This window comes from Haliotis cracherodii, unplaced genomic scaffold (genome assembly GCF_022045235.1).
Source record: "Haliotis cracherodii isolate W230 unplaced genomic scaffold, xgHalCrac1.p SCAF_22, whole genome shotgun sequence".
NCBI classification, from domain to species: domain Eukaryota; kingdom Metazoa; phylum Mollusca; class Gastropoda; order Lepetellida; family Haliotidae; genus Haliotis; species Haliotis cracherodii.
The window spans coordinates 527,948-553,683 of record NW_027266278.1 but is presented as its reverse complement, the minus strand read 5'-3'; the positions used below and the strand labels follow the sequence as shown (position 1 = coordinate 553,683).

The 25,736-nt window shown below is 44.0% G+C and overlaps 2 protein-coding genes across 3 annotated transcripts in view; one reads left to right on the top strand and one right to left on the bottom strand.

The window, feature by feature from the left end:
• The window catches only part of LOC139471303 (uncharacterized), a 45,431-nt gene extending 33,641 nt beyond the window's left edge, over positions 1–11,790 (top strand). The window contains exon 4 of the mRNA XM_071253611.1: positions 11,675–11,790. Within this exon, the coding sequence (XP_071109712.1) occupies positions 11,675–11,790 (116 nt within the window). The remainder of the gene's footprint in view (positions 1–11,674) is intronic.
• The window catches only part of LOC139471315 (uncharacterized), a 124,668-nt gene that overhangs the window by 52,721 nt on the left and 46,211 nt on the right, over positions 1–25,736 (bottom strand). For both annotated transcript variants that reach the window (XM_071253622.1, XM_071253621.1), the window contains exon 2: positions 22,630–22,926. In XM_071253622.1, coding sequence (XP_071109723.1) covers positions 22,630–22,926 — 297 coding nt within the window. The remainder of the gene's footprint in view (positions 1–22,629; positions 22,927–25,736) is intronic.

Sequence of the window (25,736 nt, the reverse complement as noted above, 5' to 3'; positions counted from 1 at the left end):
AGACAATCCAATGATCGACATCATGAGCATCGATCCACCCAATTGGAATATGATGACATGTATCAACCAAGGCAGCGAGCCTGACCACCCGATCCCGTAAGTCGCCTCTTACGACAAGCATAGTCGCCTCTTAAGACAAGCATAGTCGCCTCTTAAGACAAGCATAGCTGTATGACGTAACATGAATAATGAAGTAGAAAGAGAGATATATTTTCTGTATTTTTTTAGTGTTCACTATGTTAACATTGTTACATATTTTAACAAAAAATGTTTATGTCCTAACTGATCCCAGGTAAACCCTGTCATACATTCTGATACGCAGACAAGACCCACGTCCGAGCAGAGTACTGCTGACAAGGCACTAATCTCTTTCACAGTAACAGCAAACCAGATCTGTTATTTATAAGGTTCCAACGCATTTCGTAATCGTGTAAATATGGCGGGTATAATTGATTTCGGTTCCCCGTTGTGGTGACTGTCCAGATTTAAATACAATACTCCTGAACAGCATCCATCCAAGGTTCATCACTTATTGACGGCACACTGGCGGAATCGGGTACAGAGGCGGGCGTGGTGATATACAGGAGTGACAGTTGCAGTGTGAAGCAGTCAGCAGTATTCCATCTACATGTTATAATTAAGTCTCGACAAGGAAAACCAGTGATTGAGAGTACAAGCAGCGATCCAGATCGATGCCGATTCTCAGTGCAGGACGAACGTGGCCGTAGCCCGGCAGTTCCACCGTTTACCCGTTCGTTCTGGCGTTTACCCGAAGTGGCTCTAAGACCTGCATCAGTCCTGGCGTTTACCCGAAGTGGCTCTAAGACCTGCATCAGTCCTGGCGTTTACCCGAAGTGGCTCTAAGACCTGCATCAGTCCTGGCGTTTACCCGAAGTGGCTCTAAGACCTGCATCAGTCCTGGCGTTTACCCGAAGTGGCTCTAAGACCTGCATCAGTCCTGGCGTTTACCCGAAGTGGCTCTAAGACCTGCATCAGTTCTGGCGTTTACCCGAAGTGGCTCTAAGACCTGCATCAGTCCTGGCGTTTACCCGAAGTGGCTCTAAGACTTGCATCAGTCCTGGCGTTTACCCGAAGTGGCTCTAAGACCTGCATCAGTCCTGGCGTTTACCCGAAGTGGCTCTAAGACCTGCATCAGTCCTGGCGTTTACCCGAAGTGGCTCTAAGACCTGCATCAGTCCTGGCGTTTACCCGAAGTGGCTCTAAGGCCTGCATCAGTCCTGGCGTTTACCCGAAGTGGCTCTAAGACCTGCATCAGTCCTGGCGTTTACCCGAAGTGGCTCTAAGGCCTGCATCAGTCCTGGCGTTTACCCAAAGTGGCTCTAAGACCTGTACAGTCCTGGCGTTTACCCGAAGTGGCTCTAAGGCCTGCATCAGTCCTGGCGTTTACCTGAAGTGGCTCTAAGACCTGCATCAGTCCTGGCGTTTACCCGAAGTGGCTCTAAGGCCTGCATCAGTCCTGGCGTTTACCCGAAGTGGCTCTAAGACCTGCATCAGTCCTGGCGTTTACCCGAAGTGGCTCTAAGGCCTGCATCAGTCCTGGCGTTTACCCGAAGTGGCTCTAAGACCTGCATCAGTCCTGGCGTTTACCCGAAGTGGCTCTAAGACCTGCATCAGTCCTGGCGTTTACCCGAAGTGGCTCTAAGACCTGCATCAGTCCTGGCGTTTACCCGAAGTGGCTCTAAGACCTGCATCAGTCCTGGCGTTTACCCGAAGTGGCTCTAAGACCTGCATCAGTTCTGGCGTTTACCCGAAGTGGCTCTAAGACCTGCATCAGTCCTGGCGTTTACCCGAAGTGGCTCTAAGACCTGCATCAGTTCTGGCGTTTACCCGAAGTGGCTCTAAGACCTGCATCAGTCCTGGCGTTTACCCGAAGTGGCTCTAAGACCTGCATCAGTCCTGGCGTTTACCCGAAGTGGCTCTAAGACCTGCATCAGTCCTGGCGTTTACCCGAAGTGGCTCTAAGACCTGCATCAGTCCTGGCGTTTACCCGAAGTGGCTCTAAGACCTGCATCAGTCCTGGCGTTTACCCGAAGTGGCTCTAAGACCTGCATCAGTCCTGGCGTTTACCCGAAGTGGCTCTAAGACCTGCATCAGTCCTGGCGTTTACCCGAAGTGGCTCTAAGACCTGCATCAGTCCTGGCGTTTACCCGAAGTGGCTCTAAGACCTGCATCAGTTCTGGCGTTTACCCGAAGTGGCTCTAAGACCTGCATCAGTCCTGGCGTTTACCCGAAGTGGCTCTAAGACCTGCAGGGGCGGTCGGGTAGCCTAGTGGTTAAAGCGTTCGCTCGTCACGCCGACGACCCGGGTTCGATTCCCGACATGGGTACAATGTGTGAAGCCCATTTCTGGTGTTTCACGCCGTGATATTGCTGGAATATTGCTAAAAGCGGCGTAAAACCAAACTCACTCACTCACTCTAAGACCTGCATCAGTTCTGGCGTATCCAAGCTCACTCACTCACTCACTCACTCACTTACACACTCACACATAGGAACTCTGTCAAAGAACTCTAAAGAAGTTCTAAAATCAGTTCGTTGTTAGAACATTTAGTTATTGACGCCGAGTATGTTTATTAACATGAGTCAATCGTGAAAATATCTCCTTTCCCCGTCTCGAGATGAGAGAAACATGATGTTTTACGAGACACATGGAATATCCTATTTCGTATATACTGTTTGAGTAGTTGTCCACAGAAAACCTGAATTATTTCATTACAAATGTTAAACCTTGAAACGTAAGCAAAAGTGACTCTTGAAATCTACAAGTCCGGTGTTGGAAGGGAAAGAATACATGCTGGTCAAGTAACAAAAATGGCGCTTTGCGAAACGAGGAGTCTCGATTGACGAGTGAGAAATTTGCAGTTTTCAAGAAAATAACAAACGGCAAGATGCGACGTTAACACCATAAATGGCCATCTGTTATTATTTTTGTGGAACTAACATAAAAAGGAAGGGACCAGTTTGTACGGGCCAGACACTTACGATGAAGGGAGATAATTGGCGGGGAGGTAATCTTCTGAGACAATAGTTCAGTAGAAAGAGTTATGTTCACTGCAATGAAATGCCGCTTTTCTCAACTTTCCCTGAAGTATATTATAAAACAGTGTATTCCACATATCTTGCCTCCTTATATCCGCTGTATGTTTATCTGCTCAAGCTCCCGACACCTTCAAATAGCCCGCATGATAACATAAGACTTTTTCCCTTATGATAAAAGAATACCATTTTAGTGAACACAAAATTCAGCAATATCTTGATACGTGTATATTATGGAGAAAATCGATAAACGGTAACGTTTTTAAGAGACGCTGAGTCGCAATTGTCCTTTTTAAGAGTTAGAAGAACACATAATGTTCAAACTGTCAACCAAACTGTCTGATTCATCACTCGTCACAGCAACCATGTCAGTAACTCTTTTTGATGGTTCTCAGATATTTTGTCGGAATCTTAAAAAATTAAACGGTCGTGATATCATAGCGTTCTGTAAGGACCAACAACCTGACATGACAATGGACAAACTGTATGTGCATTACGACGTCGGCATTCTATAACCCTATAGCAGTGCTATAATGTGAGTGAGTGAGTGAGTGAGTGAGTGTGAGTGATTTGGTTTTACGCCGCTTTTAGCAATATTCCAGCAATATCACGGCGTGAGACACCAGAAATGGGCTTTACACATTGTACCCTTGTCGGGAATCGAACCCGGGTCTTCGGCGAGGCGAGCTAACGCTTTCACCACAGCCCTTAGTGCTATAAGGGAAACACATCGGGGTATAGAAATCAATGGCTTTTTACAAATAATCCCCTAAAAAGTTGAAGCTCACCTGGCACGATATCCACATGTTTGGATAAATACTTGTTTGTTCGTTGTTTATCAGCACCCAGCAATATTGATATATATTCCAACTATGTGAAGACGGCCTGTAAATAATTGAGTCTGGACCAGGCGAACCAGTGATTGAAATAAGGAACAACGCCCCACGCCGTGACATTAATCCCCCACGTGACCTAGCCTGACCACCCGATACATTTAATCATCTCGCACGGCAAGCACAGGGTTTGTTTTATTTTACTACTTGGAAGAAACATCAGCGTTAGACTTGACTACATGTACAGGAAGTTCAGCTCAATCAACCAAGCCGTCGAAATGTTGCGGTTTGCATCATCGTCAAAAGCAGCCGATGTTGTCTGTCGATGGATGATGCATTAAAAAAACTGATACGTCTTATCGTAGTCATTATCCAGCCCTAAATGTTCTTGGACCCGTGATTTACGAGAAAACGTTTCAATTTTTAGGAATGTATAAACGTCCTAAAGAAACACGAGTCGCCTTATGTTGTGGTATACCTCAATAATCATTTGAGCTTAGCCATTAAGCTACTCCAGGGTACGAGTTAGATAAACATACAAGGTTATTGGAACTAGATGAGCTTCGAATGATGGGGTTGTGGTTCAGCGACCATCTGGGTTGGCAGACACTGTGTCATGTTTGAGAGATACATCTGATTATTAAATCGCTGCCCCCTTTTTTATTATATTGGTTTTATCGCTGACTTCAGTGACTTCCAGTCACGCTTTACTTAAAAGATGAAGATTAAAATGTCACACGATCGACGGTGTGGTAGCCCTGTGGTTAAAGCGTTCGCTCGTTCGTTCGTTTGGGGTTCGACTTAGCACAAGGGAAGGGTACATTTTGATAAGCCGTGCTATTGCTGGACTATTGCTAAAAGTGGCATAAAACCCAACTCACTCACTAACAACTCACTCCTTGTTCGATGGGCATTTCATATGTTTCAGAACGGACTTTTCATTTGAAGCAAAAGCTGACCTTATTGCCCGATATATGCAGCACGTTTTGTGTGTTAACAGCTAAACATTTGATTTCCTGGCAAAAGCCTTTTGGAATGATTGAGCTACAGACGTGGCGAAGTTAACGATGTGCAAAGCCAAACACCAATGCCAGATTGTCGACTAGCCTGCTCTTGCTAATATAGAGTTCGACATAGCATATGCCGCATAACGTAAGTGAGTCGGGTTGAACGCCGCTTTTAACATTATTTCAATTATATCACCGCGGATTAGCTTAATGAGCCCGAAGTGATGCAGGTCTCAAACGTTTACCACTTCGGTGAAAATGACGCGCATGGGTATGGTCACCACGGCGAACATGGGATTTGTTATTATTTAATGTTTTTATAGTACATGATACACATATATATATATTTTTTATCATATACTATAAAAAAACCCATTAAATGATAATAATAAATCCCATGTCCGCCCTGATGACCATACCTTTGCTAGTGGGTTATATATATATTATCGGTTAAGCACTGATCATTTACATTCCTCCTACTCCTAAAATCTCAACATCAGTAGCTGAAAATAGAGAATAAAAAGATGACCGAAATGCATAAAATTTTGTCTGATTACAATTTGAAAAGGCAAGATAACAGATTCATGTAGCACTTGTGGGACGCAACTCTCTACAGCGCATTGCGGCACCTTAGATGATTACTCCATCCGTGTTGCTTCTAATAAGTGTTGTTGCAGAGTACGGCGTCGCCGTTAGAATATGGTAGACATACCACGCCCCACCGTTACGTCACACAGAAGCATGAAACGGTTGTTATTACCGATTAACAATGTCTGGTTCACAGTTTAAAATTGTTTATTTTTTTTATTTTACTGACCCGTCACCAGCCAAGATATGAATGAACTAATGAGTAGCATTGTTTTTATTTTGGTAATGATTTGTGAATAATGCGGGAAATTGTCATGACGTTTTACAAAAGTGCACAGACATCAATCCTGCTTGAGCGGCGAGGCTCCGGTTCCCCGATCCGGATGTCAAGCCTACTCGACATACATGCTCCGGTTTCTAAGGTCCAGGAATCAAGTATTTGCAATATGATAATAAAGTAGTGTTCATGTATACAGACTGAGATTTGATTGGCCAATGAGAGTCGGTTTCACAAACCCGGAAATCAAAAACTCTGTGTATAGAATGTCCGCTTTTTATTGTTCATCTGTGTGCGGCCCGGTGTCCTTGCTCCGGCAATCAATGCCACTTGTTTTACCTTGTGTGGACGTGGTATTCCGGTTGATGTTTTAGCAGGCTGATCCGTTTGTCAGGTTACGGAGGCTAATATGGTTAATGTTATCTACGATTGATTAAGGATTGGGTAAACACCGCTCAGTCGACAGGCGGGGGCGGATTGAAGAGCAACCACCAACTTCGAGTGGAATACACACACAGCGTCTGGATGCGTTATTATGATTTCCGTCACGCCGTTAGATGTTAGACTTTAAGGGTGTCCATAGCCTTGCCTCAAGTTACGTATTAATGTCCATAGTCCTCCTCCAACTATAGCACATCCGTGCATACCAGTAACACACCAGCTTATATATGTCTGTGTTAGGAGTCCGCGTGGTTTTCAAGTCAGAACAGGTAATAACAGGTAAGAACAGGTCACAAACAAATGCTGGTCATAGGAGTTGGTTCAGTAGTTGCTTGGTCAGGCTCGACAACTTTATAACGTGTCGGACGTCGGGCGTCAGACTCATAATGATAATAGCTCTGACCGAGTGTCGATTTTAACAGGCCTTCACTAAACGTCTAGAATATTGCTCATTGCTTAATTAAACACTTTTCGGTGACTCCTATCTGAAAATCTCGGCGTCGATGTCATATATCTGGAATATTACGACTGCGGCTTGAAACAATATTCACTCACTCACTCAAACAGACCACTGGGACTCTAGGGTACAAAGGAGGTTTATTGCTAAAAGCGGCGTAACTCACTCACTCATTCTAAGAAGGACGTAGACACGGACACGTGGTCGGCCCTGCAGCCATTACAGAGAATCAGCAAGAACTTCCTGGAAACGGAAGCCGCCAGCGTTATGTTTCCGGCTGACACGGATGATTATTAATTTCATGTAGACAATCATGGCACCATGTGTACAAAATGATGCGTATCATTGCTGTCTTTCTTTCATTTAATAACCAATAAGAACATGATTTCTTTCGCTGTTAAATACATGTTAACATGTTCTGGGAAACACCGTTAAGACTGCATCTTCCCGAGGCAAGAGAGTTAACTGACTTTAAAAGTTCAGTTGCCACCCTTGCCGAACTAGGCTGGAATTCCTGGGCTGGATCGTCGCGACACCAGTGGCTATTACGAGTTTTGTTCCTTTTAAGCCTCTACTGTGGACCAATCAGATTCCACCTCTCGTATCACTTGCATTTGCTACAAAGAAAATGGCACCGCCCTGTCAAGACGATCTGATCGATAATCAAGATCTATATTGTGATAAACCGGGCCTTACATCGCGAAATCCATCAAATCAAGCAATCACCTTGATTAAAACATTAAAAGATATGGAAAATATCTGTTGACAACGAGTTGGCGGTGCACATGCTTTGCAAATCCTGCAATCGACCGAAATCTGCATGACAGTTTACTAACGGGATTTCGATTTCGTTGCGCGATTTTGATTGGACCATGCATAGGCTCGTTAATCCAGCCAAACTGTAATGCCACAATACCGGCCAAGTTCGACAAGGATGGAAACTTGACTATTAAAATCAGTTACCTCCCTTGTCTCCGGAAGATGTTTAGCAGGATACGCAGAGGATCCCAAACCTGATCGCGGCATGCCAGCCTTGCCATCATAGGCTCCTACACATAAAGTTACTGCTCGCTGGGCCTTATGGTTTCCAAGCAGATCTTATTCATTTTCAATTCCGATTTTCATTATTCATTTTTATTCAAATTTACTGTCATGAACAAATGTGAACAAATTTGTAGCTTCATGTCATTTTAATATTTCATATTTATTTCCTAGATTCTTAAATTTGTTCTCGGTTTGTATTTTTTGACAATTTTAAAATACTGAATGCCTATGATGATAACGCCACGAACGAATTCGAGTCCCGAGCTGGACAGTCGACGGGCCACGCACTTTTAACAAAATAAAAAGATCCTCGGTCGAGGTGAGATAAAATTATAACACCACGCTTAATATCGTTTTTATTTGTATGCTATAGAATCATAAATACCATTTTTATGCAATTAAATAACGTAACGGTTCTTCAAGGCTTCAGGAAAACTTTCAAAATGTTACGGTAGATATTTGTGGAGGACATTCCAGATTTGAAGCATCACTGTCCAATGCAATTGCCTATTTTGACTTATACCTTGACCACCCATGTCCGACTACATCGTCAACACCTCCTGATGGAGAAGCCTCAGACCCGTGATCTTGACGATTGGAGTTCTATGTTTCACGGAGTCCGTAGGCTCAAATTCAGATTTACCCCCAACATCAGAGAGAAGACATGGAGATTTCAGAATATGTTAACTGTGGTGTGCACCCACCTTTCATTTCCTTTTGGTACGGACAATGTTTAAAGTCAATTGAAAGTCAACACATTATCATTCCACGTGCACTTAACTATACTGAACCGCAAAAGCAACGTCACCATGGATAGATATATGGGAAACCTTATTTGTCCAAACACTGTAAACACACTTTGGGACATATTAAAAAGATGAAACTTGGCAAAACTGATTATCAAGGTTGAAATTAAAGTGTCAAATGTTCTTAAAGTGAAACACAACACTAGTCTCTGAGCAAATGGCATCATAAATCAGTATCTCGTGTGTCCGCCATTTGCATTGATGACGGAGCACACACTCTGAGGAACGCCTGATGCAGATCAGCTGCAGTTGTCGATCTTGGGCGGTTGTCATTCAGCCGTCTTTGAATTTCGTCCAACAGGGGCTCAGTGGGATTTAAATCGGGATTGAGGGCAGGCCACTGCAAGGTTCTGATGACATTCAGCTTGAGAAAGTCTCTTGTTGCTCTTGCAGTGTGGGCACGGGCGTTATCAGGATAAAACTGGTGGTTGCGGCGACGTGCCAAATGAGGTATGGTGTGTGGTCTCAAGACTTGATCAATGTACCGAGCTGCTGTGACACCATTGCCTCTCCCTGGACCGAAGTTCTGGAAGACCCTCTGTGCAAGAACAATTCCACCCCACACCATGATGTTCGGACCACCCCAAGAGTCTCTCTCGACAACACAAGCACCCGAATAACGTTCCCCACGCCGTCGCCAGACTCTCTCGCTCTCTCTGCCACCTGCTGTTGAGATACAGTAACGGCTCTCGTCTGAGAAGGGAACTCTTCTCCACTGCTGGTGGCGCCAATGCTGGTGCTATGTTGCCCATTGAAGATGGTCCCGGCGATGACGTGGCATCGACGCACAGTGTCCGCACTAATGTGTCGCTGGTGTGTCCCCATGGTCTGTCGAGCAGTTTCCGCAGTAGTAACAAAGTGATCTTGAAGATGCTGTCATACAATCTGACGATCCAGACGTCGGGTGGTGACCCTTGGTCGGTCATCTGTAGTGTTGGTGGTCTGGTACCGTTGCTTGAGTCTGTATATGGTCCTTACGTGGACTTGAAATGCATTGGCTACTTGCCGGGCGGTTTGTCCAGCTTGCAATCGGCCAAGGGTTTGGTGTCGCAGATTTCTTGTCAATCTTGGCATGCGGTAGCAATTCAATAACGAATGAATGTTATCCGATACATATGAAAGTACATACACATGACAGTACATACACATGAAAGTACATACATATGAAAGTACATACATATGAAAGCACATACACATGAACGTACATACACATGAAAGTACATACATATGAAAGTACATACACATGAAAGTATATACACATGAAAGTACATACATATGAAAGTACATACACATGACAGTACATACACATGAACGTACATACACATGAAAGTACATACATATGAAAGTACATACAGATGAAAGTACATACACATGAAAGTACATACACATGAAAGTACATACATATGAAAGTACATACACATGAAAGTACATACACATGAAAGTACATACATATGAAAGTACATACACATGAAAGTATATACACATGAAAGTACATACATATGAAAGTACATACATATGAAAGTACATACAGATGAAAGTACATACACATGAAAGTACATACATATGAAAGTACATACACATGAAAGTACATACATATGAAGGTACATACATATGAAAGTACATACACATGAACGTACATACACATGAAAGTACATACATATGAAAGTACATACACATGAAAGTACATACATATGAAAGTACATACATATGAAAGTGCATACACATGAAAGTACATACATATGAAAGTACATACACATGAACGTACATACACATGAAGGTACATACATATGGAAGTACATACACATGAAAGTACATACATATGAAAGTACATACACATGAAAGTACATACATATGAACGTACATACACATGAAGTACATACATATGAAAGTACATACATATGAAAGTATTTACACATGAAAGTACATACATATGAAAGTACATACACATGAAACTACATACATATGAACGTACATACATATGAAAGTACATACATATGAGGGGCTAAAACAAGGACTGGTCGGCTCGGAGTCAGTAAACTGTGTTGTCTGAGTGGGGTATTCATGTTAAACTGCGGCATGGTATATCAGTGAGCTAGCACTCTAAATCGGTATCAGTCCGGACTAGCACAAGCAACCACGCACGCGCACACACACACACACACACACACACACACACACACACACACACACACACACACACACACACACACACACACACACACACACACATACACACACACACACACGCCGCTATATAAGTGCAATAATCTTGGACGCGACGTTAAACCCCATTTCACCTCACCTTATACCGGCCAGGCACCAGACTTGTTTGTTTGTAGATGACACTGTCCTGTGTCCAGTTGGTCAGTGGGGGTGGAGCTCTGGAATGTCTGCTGACCACACGGTAATAACCTGCTGGTAATTGTATTGAACAACAAGATCCTAGCAGATGTTGACATTTGCTTGCATTGCAGTATACCGGTATTATGAAGATTATTGCTAAACAGGGTCCCGATCACGCAACTCTACTGACGTCCAATCGATGGAAAAAGAGAGAATTAAGATTTACATTTCCTTACAGAGTCTTTAAGTAGGTCGTTATGGAAATAATCAGAAATACGAGCTTCGTTGGGACTTACATCGACCTGTGGTTGACGCAACCGAATTGATTGTGTTTATTAAGATGTGTGTAGCATATTTCTTACAGGATGAAGCAGATTCATTGACCACGACTACGCGTAGAGTTACCGGAAGTAGTGTTGTCGTAAGTTGTGTTACCGGAAGTAGTGAGAGAGAATCACCTGCGGGACTACGGTCAAATGACATCGCATATGAATGAGTTTGAACTGACACTGATTTGAAACGTATTTCATTTTTGTCACGGCCTGATGGTCTGTTTGTTTGTTTCAAACGGTTGCGGGATAAGAGCCCGAGGGGAGGCTGGTGCTGGGGACTTTTCAAAACAAGTCACAGCATTCAGAACACAATTAAAGCCACAGGAAAGCCACCATCCAGCCACAAGCTAGAACCATCAGGAGCTGTGTACCACATTCCGTGCAATTATGGACAAGCGTACATAGCATAAACACCTAGGCCCTTTAAAACCCGAATTAAAGAACATCGAAGTTCAGTCTCCAAATATGAATCTAAATCAGCTCTTTTAGACCACATCCGTGACAACCCAAGCCACAGCATTCAGTGGGAGAGAGTCACAACCCTCACCACCAACCTCAAAGACTTCAAGATCAGACAACTACAAGATGCCATCATCATCAATTGAAAAGACTCCAACCATCAATCAACCGTGACCAAGGATATTACATACCACCGGCACACCACCAACTCATCAAAGACCCCAATCAGTCATAATCCTTTAGGTGTTTATATTCCTGGCTTCGCCATTTTCTTTATATTATAGGCTTCACCAGCCAATATGTTTTATTCGTCTGTGTACATAACAGGCTTCTCCACTCCAGTGTAACTGTATCTTAAACCTACCCAACTGTATAAACACTGCCTCCTATACTGTATATATACTTGTCCACCATACCCTGTACATCACTTACTTGATAATGATGTTAGAACCCACACCGAAACGTCGCTCCTAATTGTAATGAAGAAGTTGTTCATCCATATGTCCTTACTATCCTACTATCTTTACCATCCTTACTTAGTACTCCAACTTTTAAATACCCCTCAAAGAAGGCATGCATCTGTTCCAACATCTCAAACTGTGTACAACGGAAACTCGCGAATCCGGATACCTCTCCCTTCTGGTAGGTAAAGCCGTCACTCCGTACTTATCATCTGGACGTTTGCTTATCCATACCGAGACAATCCGGGTTAACGGGGTGTTATTGTGCCCGACGCAGTTTGAAATAAAACACATTAAAATTCCTCTTCTAACTGGCGTATCGTTAAGTCTTAATATACGACATTCCAACCTACGAGTCGTGAGTTGCCGAGTTGCTGAGATGCCCGGTGTGCTAGTCAACAATAGATGAGCCACGTTCAGAAGCATGGATCCTCTTAAATGTTAGCAGCATGAAATTAACACGTGCCTATTCCAATCTCTGCGTGGAGTGTTACAGGTAGTGGAGTGTTACAGGTAGTGGAGTGTTACAGGTAGTGGAGTGTTACAGGTAGTGGAGTGTTACAGGTAGTGGAGTGTTAAGGTAGTGGAGTGTTAAGGTAGTGGAGGGTTAAGGTAGTGGAGTGTTAAGGTAGTGGAGTGTTAAGGTAGTGGAGTGTTACAGGTAGTGGAGTGTTAAGGTAGTGGAGTGTTAAGGTAGTGGAGGGTTAAGGTAGTGGAGTGTTAAGGTAGTGGAGTGTTACAGGTAGTGGAGTGTTACAGGTAGTGGAGTGTTACAGGTAGTGGAGTGTTAAGGTAGTGGAGTGTTACAGGTAGTGGAGTGTTACAGGTAGTGGAGTGTTACAGGTAGTGGAGTGTTAAGGTAGTGGAGTGTTGCAGGTAGTGGAGTGTTACAGGTAGTGGAGTGTTACAGGTAGTGGAGTGTTACAGGTAGTGGAGTGTTACAGGTAGTGGAGTGTTACAGGTAGTGGAGTGTTACAGGTAGTGGAGTGTTACAGGTAGTGGAGTGTTACAGGTAGTGGAGTGTTACAGGTAGTGGAGTGTTAAGGTAGTGGAGTGTTAAGGTAGTGGAGTGTTACAGGTAGTGGAGTGTTACAGGTAGTGGAGTGTTACAGGTAGTGGAGTGTTACAGGTAGTGGAGTGTTAAGGTAGTGGAGTGTTACAGGTAGTGGAGGGTTAAGGTAGTGGAGTGTTAAGGTAGTGGAGTGTTACAGGTAGTGGAGTGTTACAGGTAGTGGAGTGTTACAGGTAGTGGAGTGTTACAGGTAGTGGAGTGTTACAGGCAGTGGAGTGTTACAGGTAGTGGAGTGTTACAGGTAGTGGAGTGTTACAGGTAGGTTACAGCGATATGTGATCCGTGCAGACCCGGGGAAGAATAGGTCTGCAGCATCCCATGTTGGCGTGAGAGGCGACTATGCTTGTCGTGAGAGGCGACTTACGGGATCGGGGTCAGGCCCGCTGATTTGGTTGATGCATGTCATCGTATTCCAATTACGTGATCGATGCTCATGATGTCAATCACTGGATTGTCTGGTCCAGACTCGATTAATTACAGATTGACGCCATATAGCCGGCGTTAAGCCACAAACAAACTACAGCGGTACGCAAACATTGACACGTCAGCTGGCATTGGGGAGGGGGTTGGCATATTTCACTTAACACACTCAGCGGGTCGGCACTGGTGTTGATTACAAACACCAACGTGTTGAAGAGGAAAAGCAACATGATGCACAAACTATTACCTTCCTGTTTCCACTCCCTGGAAATATACACGTCACAGTGCACTTAGCCAGAATCAGGCAGACTAGTTGACACGTTGGGGTGCATGGACATTGCCGTGGAGTCGGTGGTGTTGGCGGGATGTTTATAGAGAGCGGTAACAGTTTCAAGCATGTTGGGTTTTGCTGACAGTTAGAAGAGATTAGACTTTGTGGGAACATTGGTGTGTAGAAACATGTGTGTATAGGAAGATAGGTGTATAGGAACATGGGTGTGTAGGAACATGGGTGTATAGGAAGATAGGTGTATAGGAACATGGGTGTGTAGGAACATGTGTGTATAGGAAGATAGGTGTATAGGAACATGGGTGTGTAGGAACATGGGTGTATAGGAAGATAGGTGTATAGGAACATGGGTGTGTAGGAACTTGGGTGTATAGGAAAATGGGTATGTAGGAAAATGGGTGTGAAGGAACATTGGTGTATAGGAACATGGGTGTGTAGGAACATGGGTGTGTAGGAACATGGGTGTGTAGGAAAATGGGTGTGAAGGAACATTGCTCTATAGGAACATGGGTGTATAGGAACATGGGTGTGTAGGAACATGGGTGTATAGGAACATGGGTGTGTAGGAACATGGGTGTGTAGGAACATGGGTGTATAGGAACATGGATGTATAGGAACATGGGTGTGTAGGAAAATGGGTGTGTAGGAAAATGGGTGTGTAGGAACATGGGTGTGTAGGAACATGGGTGTATAGGAACATGGGTGTGTAGGAAAATGGGTGTGTAGGAAAATGGGTGTGAAGGAACATTGGTGTATAGGAACATGGGTGTGTAGGAACATGGGTGTGTAGGAACATGGGTGTGTAGGAAAATGGGTGTGAAGGAACATTGCTGTATAGGAACATGGGTGTATAGGAACATGGGTGTATAGGAACATGGGTGTATAGGAACATGGGTGTGTAGGGACATGGGTGTGTAGGAAAATGGGTGTGAAGGAACATGGGTGTATAGCAACATGGGTGTATAGGAACATGGGTGTGTAGGAACATGGGTGTGTAGGAAAATGGGTGTGTAAGAACATGTGTGTATAGGAAGATAGTGTGTAGGAACATAGGTGTGTGGGAACATGTGTGTATAGGAAGATAGTGTGTAGGAACATGGGTGTGTAGGAACATTGGTGTATAGGAAAATGGGTGTATGGGAAGATGTGTGAGAAGGAACATTGGTGTATAGGAACATGGGTGTATAGTAACATGGGTGTGTAGGGACATGGGTGTGTAGGGACATGGGTGTATAGCAACATGGGTTTGTAGGAACATGGGTGTATAGGAACATGGGTGTATAGGAAAATGGGTGTATAGGAACATGGGTGTATAGTAACATGGGTGTATAGGAACATGGGTTTGTAGGAACATGGGTGTATAGGAAAATGGGTGTGTAGGGACATGGGTGTGTAGGAACATGGGTGTGTAGGGACATGGGTGTATAGCAACATGGGTGTGTAGGGACATGGGTGTGTAGGAACATGGGTGTATAGCAACATGGGTGTGTAGGAACATGGGTGTGTAGGGACATGGGTGTATAGCAACATGGGTGTGTAGCAACATGGGTGTGTAGGAACATGGGTGTGTAGGAAACATGGGTGTGTAGGGACATGGGTGTATAGCATTATGGGTGTGTAGGGACATGGGTGTATAGCAACATGGGTGTGTAGGGACATGGGTGTATAGGAACATGGGTGTGTAGGAAACATGGGTGTGTAGGGACATGGGTGTGTAGGAACATGGGCGTGTAGGAACATGGGTATGTAGGGACATGGGCGTGTAGGAACATGGGCGTGTAGGGACATGGGCGTGTAGGAACATGGGTGTATAGCAACATGGGTATGTAGGAACATGGGTGTGTAGGAACATGGGTGTATAGGAACATGGGTGTATAGCAACATGGGTGTGTAGGGACATGGGTGTGTAGCGACATGGGCGTGTAGGAACATGGGTGTATAGCAACATGGGTGTGTAGGAACATGGGTGTATAGGAACATGGGCGTGTTGGAACATGGGTGTATAGCAACATGGGTGTGTAGGGACATGGGTGTATAGGAACATGGGTGTGTAGGGACATGGGTGTATAGGAAGATGGGTGTATAGCAACATGGGTGTGTAGGGACATGGGTGTGTAGGAACATGGGTGTATAGGAACATGGGCGTGTAGGAACATGGGTGTATAGCAACATGGGTGTATAGGAACATGGGTGTGTAGGAACATGGGTCTGTAGGGACATGGGTGTATAGGAACATGGGTGTATAGCAACATGGGTGTGTAGGGACATGGGTGTATAGGAACATGGGTGTATAGCAACATGGGTGTGTAGCAACATGGGTGTGTAGGAACATGGGTGTGTAGGAACATGGGTGTATAGCAACATGGGTGTGTAGGAACATGGGTGTATAGGAACATGGGTGTATAGCAACATGGGTGTGTAGCAGCATGGGTGTGTAGGAACATGGGTGTGTAGGAACATGGGTGTATAGGAACATGGGTGTATAGCAACATGGGTGTGTAGGAACATGGGTGTGTAGGAACATGGGTGTATAGGAACATGGGTGTGTAGGAACATGGGTGTATAGCAACATGGGTGTATAGGAACATGGGTGTGTAGGAACATGGGTGTATAGCAACATGGGTGTGTAGGGACATGGGTGTATAGGAACATGGGCGTGTAGGAACATGGGTGTATAGCAACATGGGTGTGTAGGGACATGGGTGTATAGGAACATGGGCGTGTAGGGACATGGGTGTATAGGAAGATGGGTGTATAGCAACATGGGTGTGTAGGGACATGGGTGTATAGGAAGATGGGTGTATAGCAACATGGGTGTGTAGGGACATGGGTGTATAGGAACATGGGTGTGTAGGAACATGGGTGTATAGGAACATGGGCGTGTAGGAACATGGGTGTGTAGGAACATGGGTGTATAGGAACATGGGTGTATAGGAACATGGGTGTGTAGCAACATGGGTGTGTAGGAACATGGGTGTGTAGGAACATGGGTGTATAGGAACATGGGTGTATAGCAACATGGGTGTGTAGCAACATGGGTGTGTAGGAACATGGGTGTGTAGGAACATGGGTGTATAGCAACATGGGTGTGTAGGGACATGGGTGTATAGGAACATGGGTGTATAGCAACATGGGTGTGTAGGGACATGGGTGTATAGCAACATGGGTGTGTAGGGACATGGGTGTATAGCAACATGGGTGTGTAGGGACATGGGTGTATAGCAACATGGGTGTGTAGGGACATGGGTGTATAGGAACATGGGTGTGTAGGGACATGGGTGTATAGGAAAATGGTTGTGTAGGAACATGGGTGTATAGGAACATGGGTGTGTAGGGACATGGGTGTATAGGAACATGGGTGTGTAGGGACATGGGTGTATAGGAAAATGGTTGTGTAGGAACATGGGTGTATAGGAACATGGGTGTGTAGGGACATGGGTGTATAGGAACATGGGTGTATAGCAACATGGGTGTATAGGAACATGGGTGTATAGCAACATGGGTGTGTAGGGACATGGGTGTATAGCAACATGGGTGTGTAGGGACATGGGTGTATAGGAAAAAGGTTGTGTAGGAAAATGGGTGTATAGCAACATGGGTGTGTAGCAACATGGGTGTGTAGGAACATGGGTGTATAGCAACATGGGTGTGTAGGAACATGGGTGTATAGGAACATGGGTGTGTAGGGACATGGGTGTATAGGAACATGGGTGTATAGGAACATGGGTGTATAGGAACATGGGTGTATAGGAACATGGGTGTGTAGGAACATGGGTGTATAGGAAAATGGTTGTGTAGGAACAAGGGTGTATAGGAACATGGATGTATAGGAAGATGGGCGTGTATGAACATGGGTGTTTAGGAAGAAATGTGTGTAGGAACATAGGCATGTACGATTCCTACGTTGGTGAGTTCGAATCCCAGTTTCGCCCTGATTATTATTGATGGATTGTCAGCACCACAGCCGCACATGATAGACGCCTAAGACTGCAGTTGTTCCTCCCACATCAAGCTGTAACTCCTTGATATAACTGAAATACTACCATATCCAGATGACCCTCCGTGCAATAACTGAAATACTCCCACATCCAGATGACCCTCCGTGCAATAACTGAAATACTCCCACTTCAAGCTGACAGGTATTGATATAACTGAAATACTACCACATCCAGATGACCCTCCGTGCAATAACTGAAATACTCCCACTTCAAGCTGACAGGTATTGATATAACTGAAATACTACCACATCCAGATGACCCTCCGTGCAATAACTGAAATACTCCCACTTCAAGCTGACAGGTATTGATATAACTGAAATACTACCACATCCAGATGACCCTCCGTGCAATAACTGAAATACTCCCACTTCAAGCTGACAGGTATTGATATAACTGAAATACTACCACATCCAGATGACCCTCCGTGCAATAACTGAAATACTCCCACTTCAAGCTGACAGGTATTGATATAACTGAAATACTACCACATCCAGCTGACCCTCCGTGCAATAACTGAAATACTCCCACTTCAAGCTGGCAGGTATTGATATAACTGAAATACTACCACATCCAGCTGACCCTCCGTGCAATAACTGAAATACTCCCACTTCAAGCTGGCAGGTATTGATATAACTGAAATATGGTGTCATACGATGTCAAGCGGCTTAAAACCAAACTTTTCACTGGTTGTTTGATTGAGTTTGGTTGTTCTCTTGGCAAGTAGCATGAATGTAGGTTGTGTGTGCTGAATTAAGAGAAATTTTCTTTCAAATTTAAGAATTGATTTCCCCTTTAGTTATACCTTCTATTGAGCTTAAACGATGCTTCGCTGCGCCGAAACGTAACCGATACTCTTAATTTCGAGTTAATTCCGTTCACATCGTTACACAGATTGCCTCAGATATCCGCATCCAAATGGTGTGCTTGGGCACAGTTGGTCATCTGGCTGTGTGTCATCGCCCTGTTTACAGAAAGCCAATGCTTCCATCTCAATATATTGATGGAGCCTTACTAATACAATCTCATTTATTTTACAAAGAGACATGAATATTTGATAAAAGCATTTTGGTCTCTTCTTGTATCACCAAGCACGTAATTAGACCGGAAAATGTGACGTTGGTGTATCGTTTCTGTGACGAGTAGAATAGCCAAAGATACCAGTTCGGTCGTGATACGCTACATACTGTGCGGACACACACTAGACTGGGCAACTGTCTATTTAGCCTGGTTGTATGTGAGTAATATACGCTGACAGCCTTGGTCAGTTTGATCCGGGTTAAGTAAGGTCTTTGCAACCAATGGTTGATAGAGGCGACTGACTTGCTTCATTTTGGATCATCGTTCCCGGGCGTTGCTCATAATATCACTGGTTTGTCTAGTCAATACTCGATTATGTTCAGGGCACCCTCATACTACTCGATATTGTTGGTTCGATCATGATATCGATCATGTCTTTGTCTTTGATTCGTTGGCTAAAATCTACATCGTAAGATCAATTTGTATAAAGAAAGAAGTGATTCAGTTGTGTTCGTCTTTGCATTGCCACTAAGTCAAACAATTACGGAAATACATGTGATCTTGATTTGGTTTTGCAGTTTTATGTTCTAGTCATGATTTTATGCGCAACTACGTACAGTGTCAGGTGACCCTGAAAAGTGCTGACCACAGTATATTCAGTTTACCAGTTAACTGCAAAAAAAACATCTCATGTACACTACTGTTCAAAACAAACATCCCCTCGATTGCGACACGAATAATTCACGCCGCGTTCGCCGTCGAGAAGACCACTTTAAATATAAGGCTACACAATTACCTAACATACGACAATTAACGCTTTGCTTGTGGACAATAATAGCTTACAACAGTACCATATCATACCACCCAGTAAGAGGTGAGGTGAGGTGAAATTGGGTTTAACGTCGCGTCCAAGATTATTGCACTTATATAGCGACGTGCATGCATTTGCGAGTGTGTCTGCTTGTACTAGAACGGACTGATGCCGATTTTTTAGTGCTAACCCACTGAGATACCATGCCGCAGTTTAACATGAATACCCCACTCAGACACAGTATTCTGACTCCGAGCCGACCAGTCCTTGCTTTAACCCCTTAATGCCGAGCGCCAGACAGGGTAACAACAAGTACCATCTTTTAACGTCTTTTGGTATGACGCGGCCGGGGATCGAACCCCGGACCTTCCGCTCTCCTGGCAGACGCTCTACCAGTAGACCACGGAGGCGGTTCCACCCAGTAAGAAAGAAGCTTACAGGAAGGTACAGATTGTACCTGCAGAATATGTTAGGAGATATTAATTTACAATTCTCGGAATGTCGAGATTAAATCGCAATTCAAGATTGAACTGAGACGATACACATGTGCACATACTCTACGTCAGTTGTATTTCCTGATTACAAACATTAACAAATGTCCCCAGTAAAGGTTTATCTGGCTATATAAAACACATCTTCTCAAATGTTTGCTTTTGAAAAAGTATCGTGATCGCAAAAATGAATCGAAAAATCGAAAGGCCTGACTCCCGATCCCGTTAGTCGCCTCGCACGACAAGGTTGCTGAAGACCTATTCTACCACGGATCTTCAAGGGTTGAGAATCTCGTGATATTCTGGTCTCTTTCCCACGCCATACTCACACGTTTCTGGCTAGTTGTCATCTTGATGACCCTAAATTCACTCATATTTATGTTTGATAATGTGGTGAATCAATCTCTCACGACGGTGTTAAAGTGTACCAAGACCATGCCACTTTTTACATCTTCGGTATGCTTATGCACAATTCATTACCTTGACATCATACATGATGATCAGTGTTATCGACACGTGAAAATCTGGGTTATAATAGGTCTTCAGTAACCTATGCTTGTCATAAAAGCCGACTATGCTTGTCGTAAGAGGTAACAAACGGGATCGGGTGGTCAGGCTCGCTGACCTGGTTGATGCATGTCATCGTTTTCCAATTGCGTAGATCGATGGTCATAATGTCAATCAGATGTCTGTAACGCACACCAGAGAAAGACAATATTATATCTCCTTTCTCTTATCTTTATATACTGAACTACTGTGACAGTATTCATGGCGTTGCAAATATATATCCCACACGGCGACTGAAATGGGTTTCTTTCAAAGCACCGTCAAAAAGAAGGACGCCGAGTGGGCGTGTGCTAAAGTAATTATAGTTAAAAAAAATCAATGGCTTCCTGAAATGTGTTCTTCTCATACAAAGGGTCACGTGACACATTCCTGTCACCTGACATAAGTATCACGTGACTTGTTTGCATACATTGTTAGGCAACAGTTTTATCAGACGAGATTGCAGGTTGGCGTTGTGCCAAGAGCGACTCATCATTTTCTCCTCACGAGGAACATGATCTTATTCCGTTTATCCTTTTTGAGTGACACTGGTTTATTTTGTTTCACGAACATTTTATATACTTGACACGTTGTGCTTAAGTAATAAATGAACGGTTAGTCACACACAGACGCTAAAATAATTGTCAAGCGCACGCTTGTTGGTTGAAACAAGAACAGTGTGTGTGTGTGTAGTGTGTGTGTGTATAGTGTGAGTGTGTATAGTGTGAGTGTGTGTGTGTAGTGTGTGTAGTGTGTGTAGTGTGTGTGTGTGTATAGTGTGTAGTGTGTGTATGTGTAGTGTCTGTGTAGTGTGTGTGTATGTGTAGTGTCTGTGTAGTGTGTGTTTGTAGTGTCTATGTAGTGTGTGTGTGTAGTGTCCTTGTAGTGTGTGTGTGTGTCGTGTATGTTTAGTGTGTGTGTGTATTGTGTGTGTATGTGTAGTGTCTGTGTAGTGTGTGTGTGTGTGTGTAGTGTCTATGTAGTGTGTGTGTGTAGTGTCTTTGTAGTGTGTGTGTGTCTGTCGTGTATGTTTAGTGTGTGTGTGTATTGTGTGTGTATGTGTAGTGTCTGTGTAGTGTGTGTGTAGTGTGTAGTGTGTGTGTAGTGTGTGTGTGTGTGTGTGTGTGTGTGTGTGTAGTGTGTGTGTGTGTGTGTGTGTATGTGTGTGTAGTGTGTGTGTGTGTGTGTGCAGCCTTCACTGTACACACGTCACATCTACACAATAAAAACACTATGTTCCACACATACTATATGAACTGTTTTCCACCCGTTTTTCTTCGAGTTTACATTCTGTCAGACATATGATTAAACCCCCAGATACGGAGTGATTTTGACATGATGTTTATTCACAATGCTTTTGTCGGCTATGTAACAATGGTTATATTGAAGACGAAGTCCATTTTGTGTTTATCTGTCCGTTTTACGCATCATTCAGACAAAAGTATATTCCTGTCAGATTTTATAACAATCCATGTGTTAATACCGTTAGCAATCTCTTAAATTGTAAAAAAATGACTGTCTACTCAGAAATGCAGCTAGGTATGTGAAGGAAGCTCTACCAACAAAGACTTTTTCCCTAAGTATTGAATTCAATGTAAATTGCCTCCATTGTGTGTTACGAAATGTAATTGAAATGTACATGGGTCGCCGACCTCCCATACATGAAGAAAACATATTTTTAGTAGAAATCCCAGGCTTTGCGCTCGCTTCAATATTTCCACAATATATGGTGGTCAGTTTTCACCAAACTTAAAACTACCGCGTTCTGAAAGGGAAGATTATAAGATGGCGAAAAAGTGAACGTCACCAGCCGAACGCCAGCTGGTTGAATATGATTGAATGACATGCAATGACCTACAAGACGGAATGTCGAAACTCACCCGCTGTTGTGGTAAACTCAACCTCGTTGCTGAAGTTGCTGGTCGTACCCGTCGTCCCTATAGACACCATGAAGACACGGTACCGCTGACACGGAATCAACCCCACGAGCGCCACCTTACGTCGGTCACCATGGATACCGCGTGTCACACTGTATCTCCCGAAGGGAGAGTCGACTAGATCGTAGGTGAGTTCAAATCGGAGGATGCAGGGGGTGTCAGGTGGTACGATCCAGTAGAGTGAGGCACGGGTTTTTGTCGCTGAGAGCACAGTCAGGTTGTTGGGGGGTAAAATCAAGTCTGAAAAAATGATTTTGATATTTTAACATTAAGTTTTCTCGAACATGAAACAAATAAAGACAAACGTCCCTTACCCGTTTCATCGGGTTGAAAAGATGGCTAATGGCTGATGTCACGTAAACACTTTAACTCACTCACAGATTCAAGTTGAAGGGACGAAAAATGGCAAGTTTTATATAACCGAATATTATGTAGTTTCAGTGTATGAGATAATTGTAGAGGACAGAGCAATCTAAAAATACACCTGGGCCAAAAAAAGTATGGACTTACAAATTTTTATTTCCATAGAATAAAAAACGTTATCAAAAAGCTACTTGGTGGAAACACTACACACGTAAAGTCCAAAACACAACTGTGATACCCGTATCAAATACATCAATTTTAGCCACCATCGAATTTATTCTGTCCGGCAATGTTAGAAAGTGGTACAATGTAACAAATGTTATATTTGGAATACTGTCTTTGTAAAGTATTGATTCTAGTACTTTTGGGGGTTGAGTCGCATCCTTTGAGCCAGAGTGAGGCAGTGTGGGTTCGAATCCCGGGTGGGACTCAACCCAAAAAGTAATAGAATCTGATCGTTTGTAAGAAAGTGTTATCCCAATTATACAAAATTTCTTAAATGCCAGGCATATATAAGAGGGAGCATTAACACTGTATCCATCTGGGAATCGAACCCGGTCTACCGCTTTGACCCCCCCCCCCCCCCCCCCCCCCCCCCCCAGACATGACGTGACTAATGGCCTCAGATGACCTTGGCACAGGCCGTCAATATTCAGCGGGTCTGTCTGTGGGATTATAAATGTCGATAACGAGTTATTTCTGTGCGATATAGTGAATAAGGTTACTAAAAGCTATAATTCATGATAACGCGAAAAACGAGGCCATTGATCCTGACAAATAGATACCTTGTTAACACACAGTGTGGGCCTCTGGTCAATGACGGGACGTACAGTAACGGCCATATGCAACTCACACTTCCAATGCGGCCACAACGAACGACGCCGATGTTGAAAGCAACAGGAGTCAGAGAGTGAGTGGCGTTTCTGCCTCAGTAAGTTATTTCACAGCAGTCTGTAAGTATTCGAGCCTGGTCTAGACAAACCAGTGCACGAAGATGCAAACTCCGACCAACGTCTGTGTACCGGGTTACATATAAACATTTCTGTCAAAGCCGAGTTTTATCTCCTCTGGTGGCGTAAAACCTTATTCATTCACTCTATACAAAGTGGCGTTACTGCGTACCAAGACTTCGTTAATCCTGACATTTACTAACTTAGGGAAGGGGCCTGGATAACTTTTGCCCAATCCCGTTGACCATATATGTCAATAAAATATGTTTAAAACAAACTTAGACGTCTGTACTGTATTGTCCAGATCATCGGGAATTCAGTTAGTGAGTGGATGAGTGAGCATTGTTTTACGCCGCTCTTAGCAATATGCCAGAAATATCACGGCCGGGGACACCAATAATGGGCTTCACACATGTGGGGAATCGAGCCCGGGTCTTTGGCATGACGAGCGAACATTTTCGGGAGTTCAGTTCGCCTGGAGAATGAAAATCGGCTTGGCATAATTTGAGCCAACCACGTAGATACCATTTGTTCATTCAAGCAATTTTATTAATTTCATTGTTCCAGTCCTCAAAGGAGATAAAGAAAAAACAAATAACAAAAGTCGGTTAGATGCCGGAGGCCAGGTCATAACACCAGGCTATGACACCTGGTCATGACACCAGGCTATGACACATGGTCATGACACCAGGCTACGACACCTGGTCATGACACCAGGCTATGCCACCAGGCTATGACACCTGGTCATGACACCAGGCTATGACACCAGGCTGACACCAGGCTATGACACCAGGCTATGACACCTGGTCATGACACCAGGCTATGACACCTGGTCATGACACCAGGCTAACACCAGGCTATGACACCAGGCTATGACACCAGGCTGACACCAGGCTATGACACCTGGTCATGACACCTGGTCATGACACCAGACTTTGACACCTGGTCATGACACCAGGCTGACACCAGGCTGACACCTGGTCATGACACCTGGTCAAGAGGGGTTCAACATTACTTTGATCTGATGGAGCAAAAGACCCTTCCGTGCGATACATTACTTATTATTGTGCATAGACGTTGACCGGATTCGGTGAAGATCCCGGGGTGGAATAGGTCTTCAGCAACCCATGCTTGACGTGAAGATCCCGGGGTGGAATAGGTCTTCAGCAACCCATGCTTGCGATAATGCTTGTCGTAAGAGCCGAATAACGGGATCGGGTGGTCAGGCTCGCTGACTTGGTTGATGCACGCCGTCTTGTCCCAATTGCGGGGATCGATGATCATAATATTTAATCCTTGGATTGTCTGGTCCAGACTCGATCATTTAAAGACCGCCATCATATACTAGTAGCTGGAATATTTCAGAGTGCGGCGTTAAACAACAACTGTCAACTTGAATAAGAATCACTTTCCCTGAAATTCTATAACGCCAGTTATGTGTGTGTGTGTGTGTGTGTGTGTGTGTGCGTGTGTGTGCGTGTGTGCGTGCGTGTGTGTGTGTGTGTTGATTGTTTTATGCCAGTGTATTGACATTACCTCTATTGCTGTATTTTATGCCGCCATTGTACTTTACTGCTTTTGTAGTTGTTGCACAGTAATTTATATTGATTTGTAAACCTAGTTGATTTTATAATACAGTGTTTGCCATTTCTTTGTTATTTGTTGGTTTCACACTGGATTCGTTTGCGTATAGATTTCTGGGTAAACTTAATGTTTTAAGTTGGAAGTCGACAATAC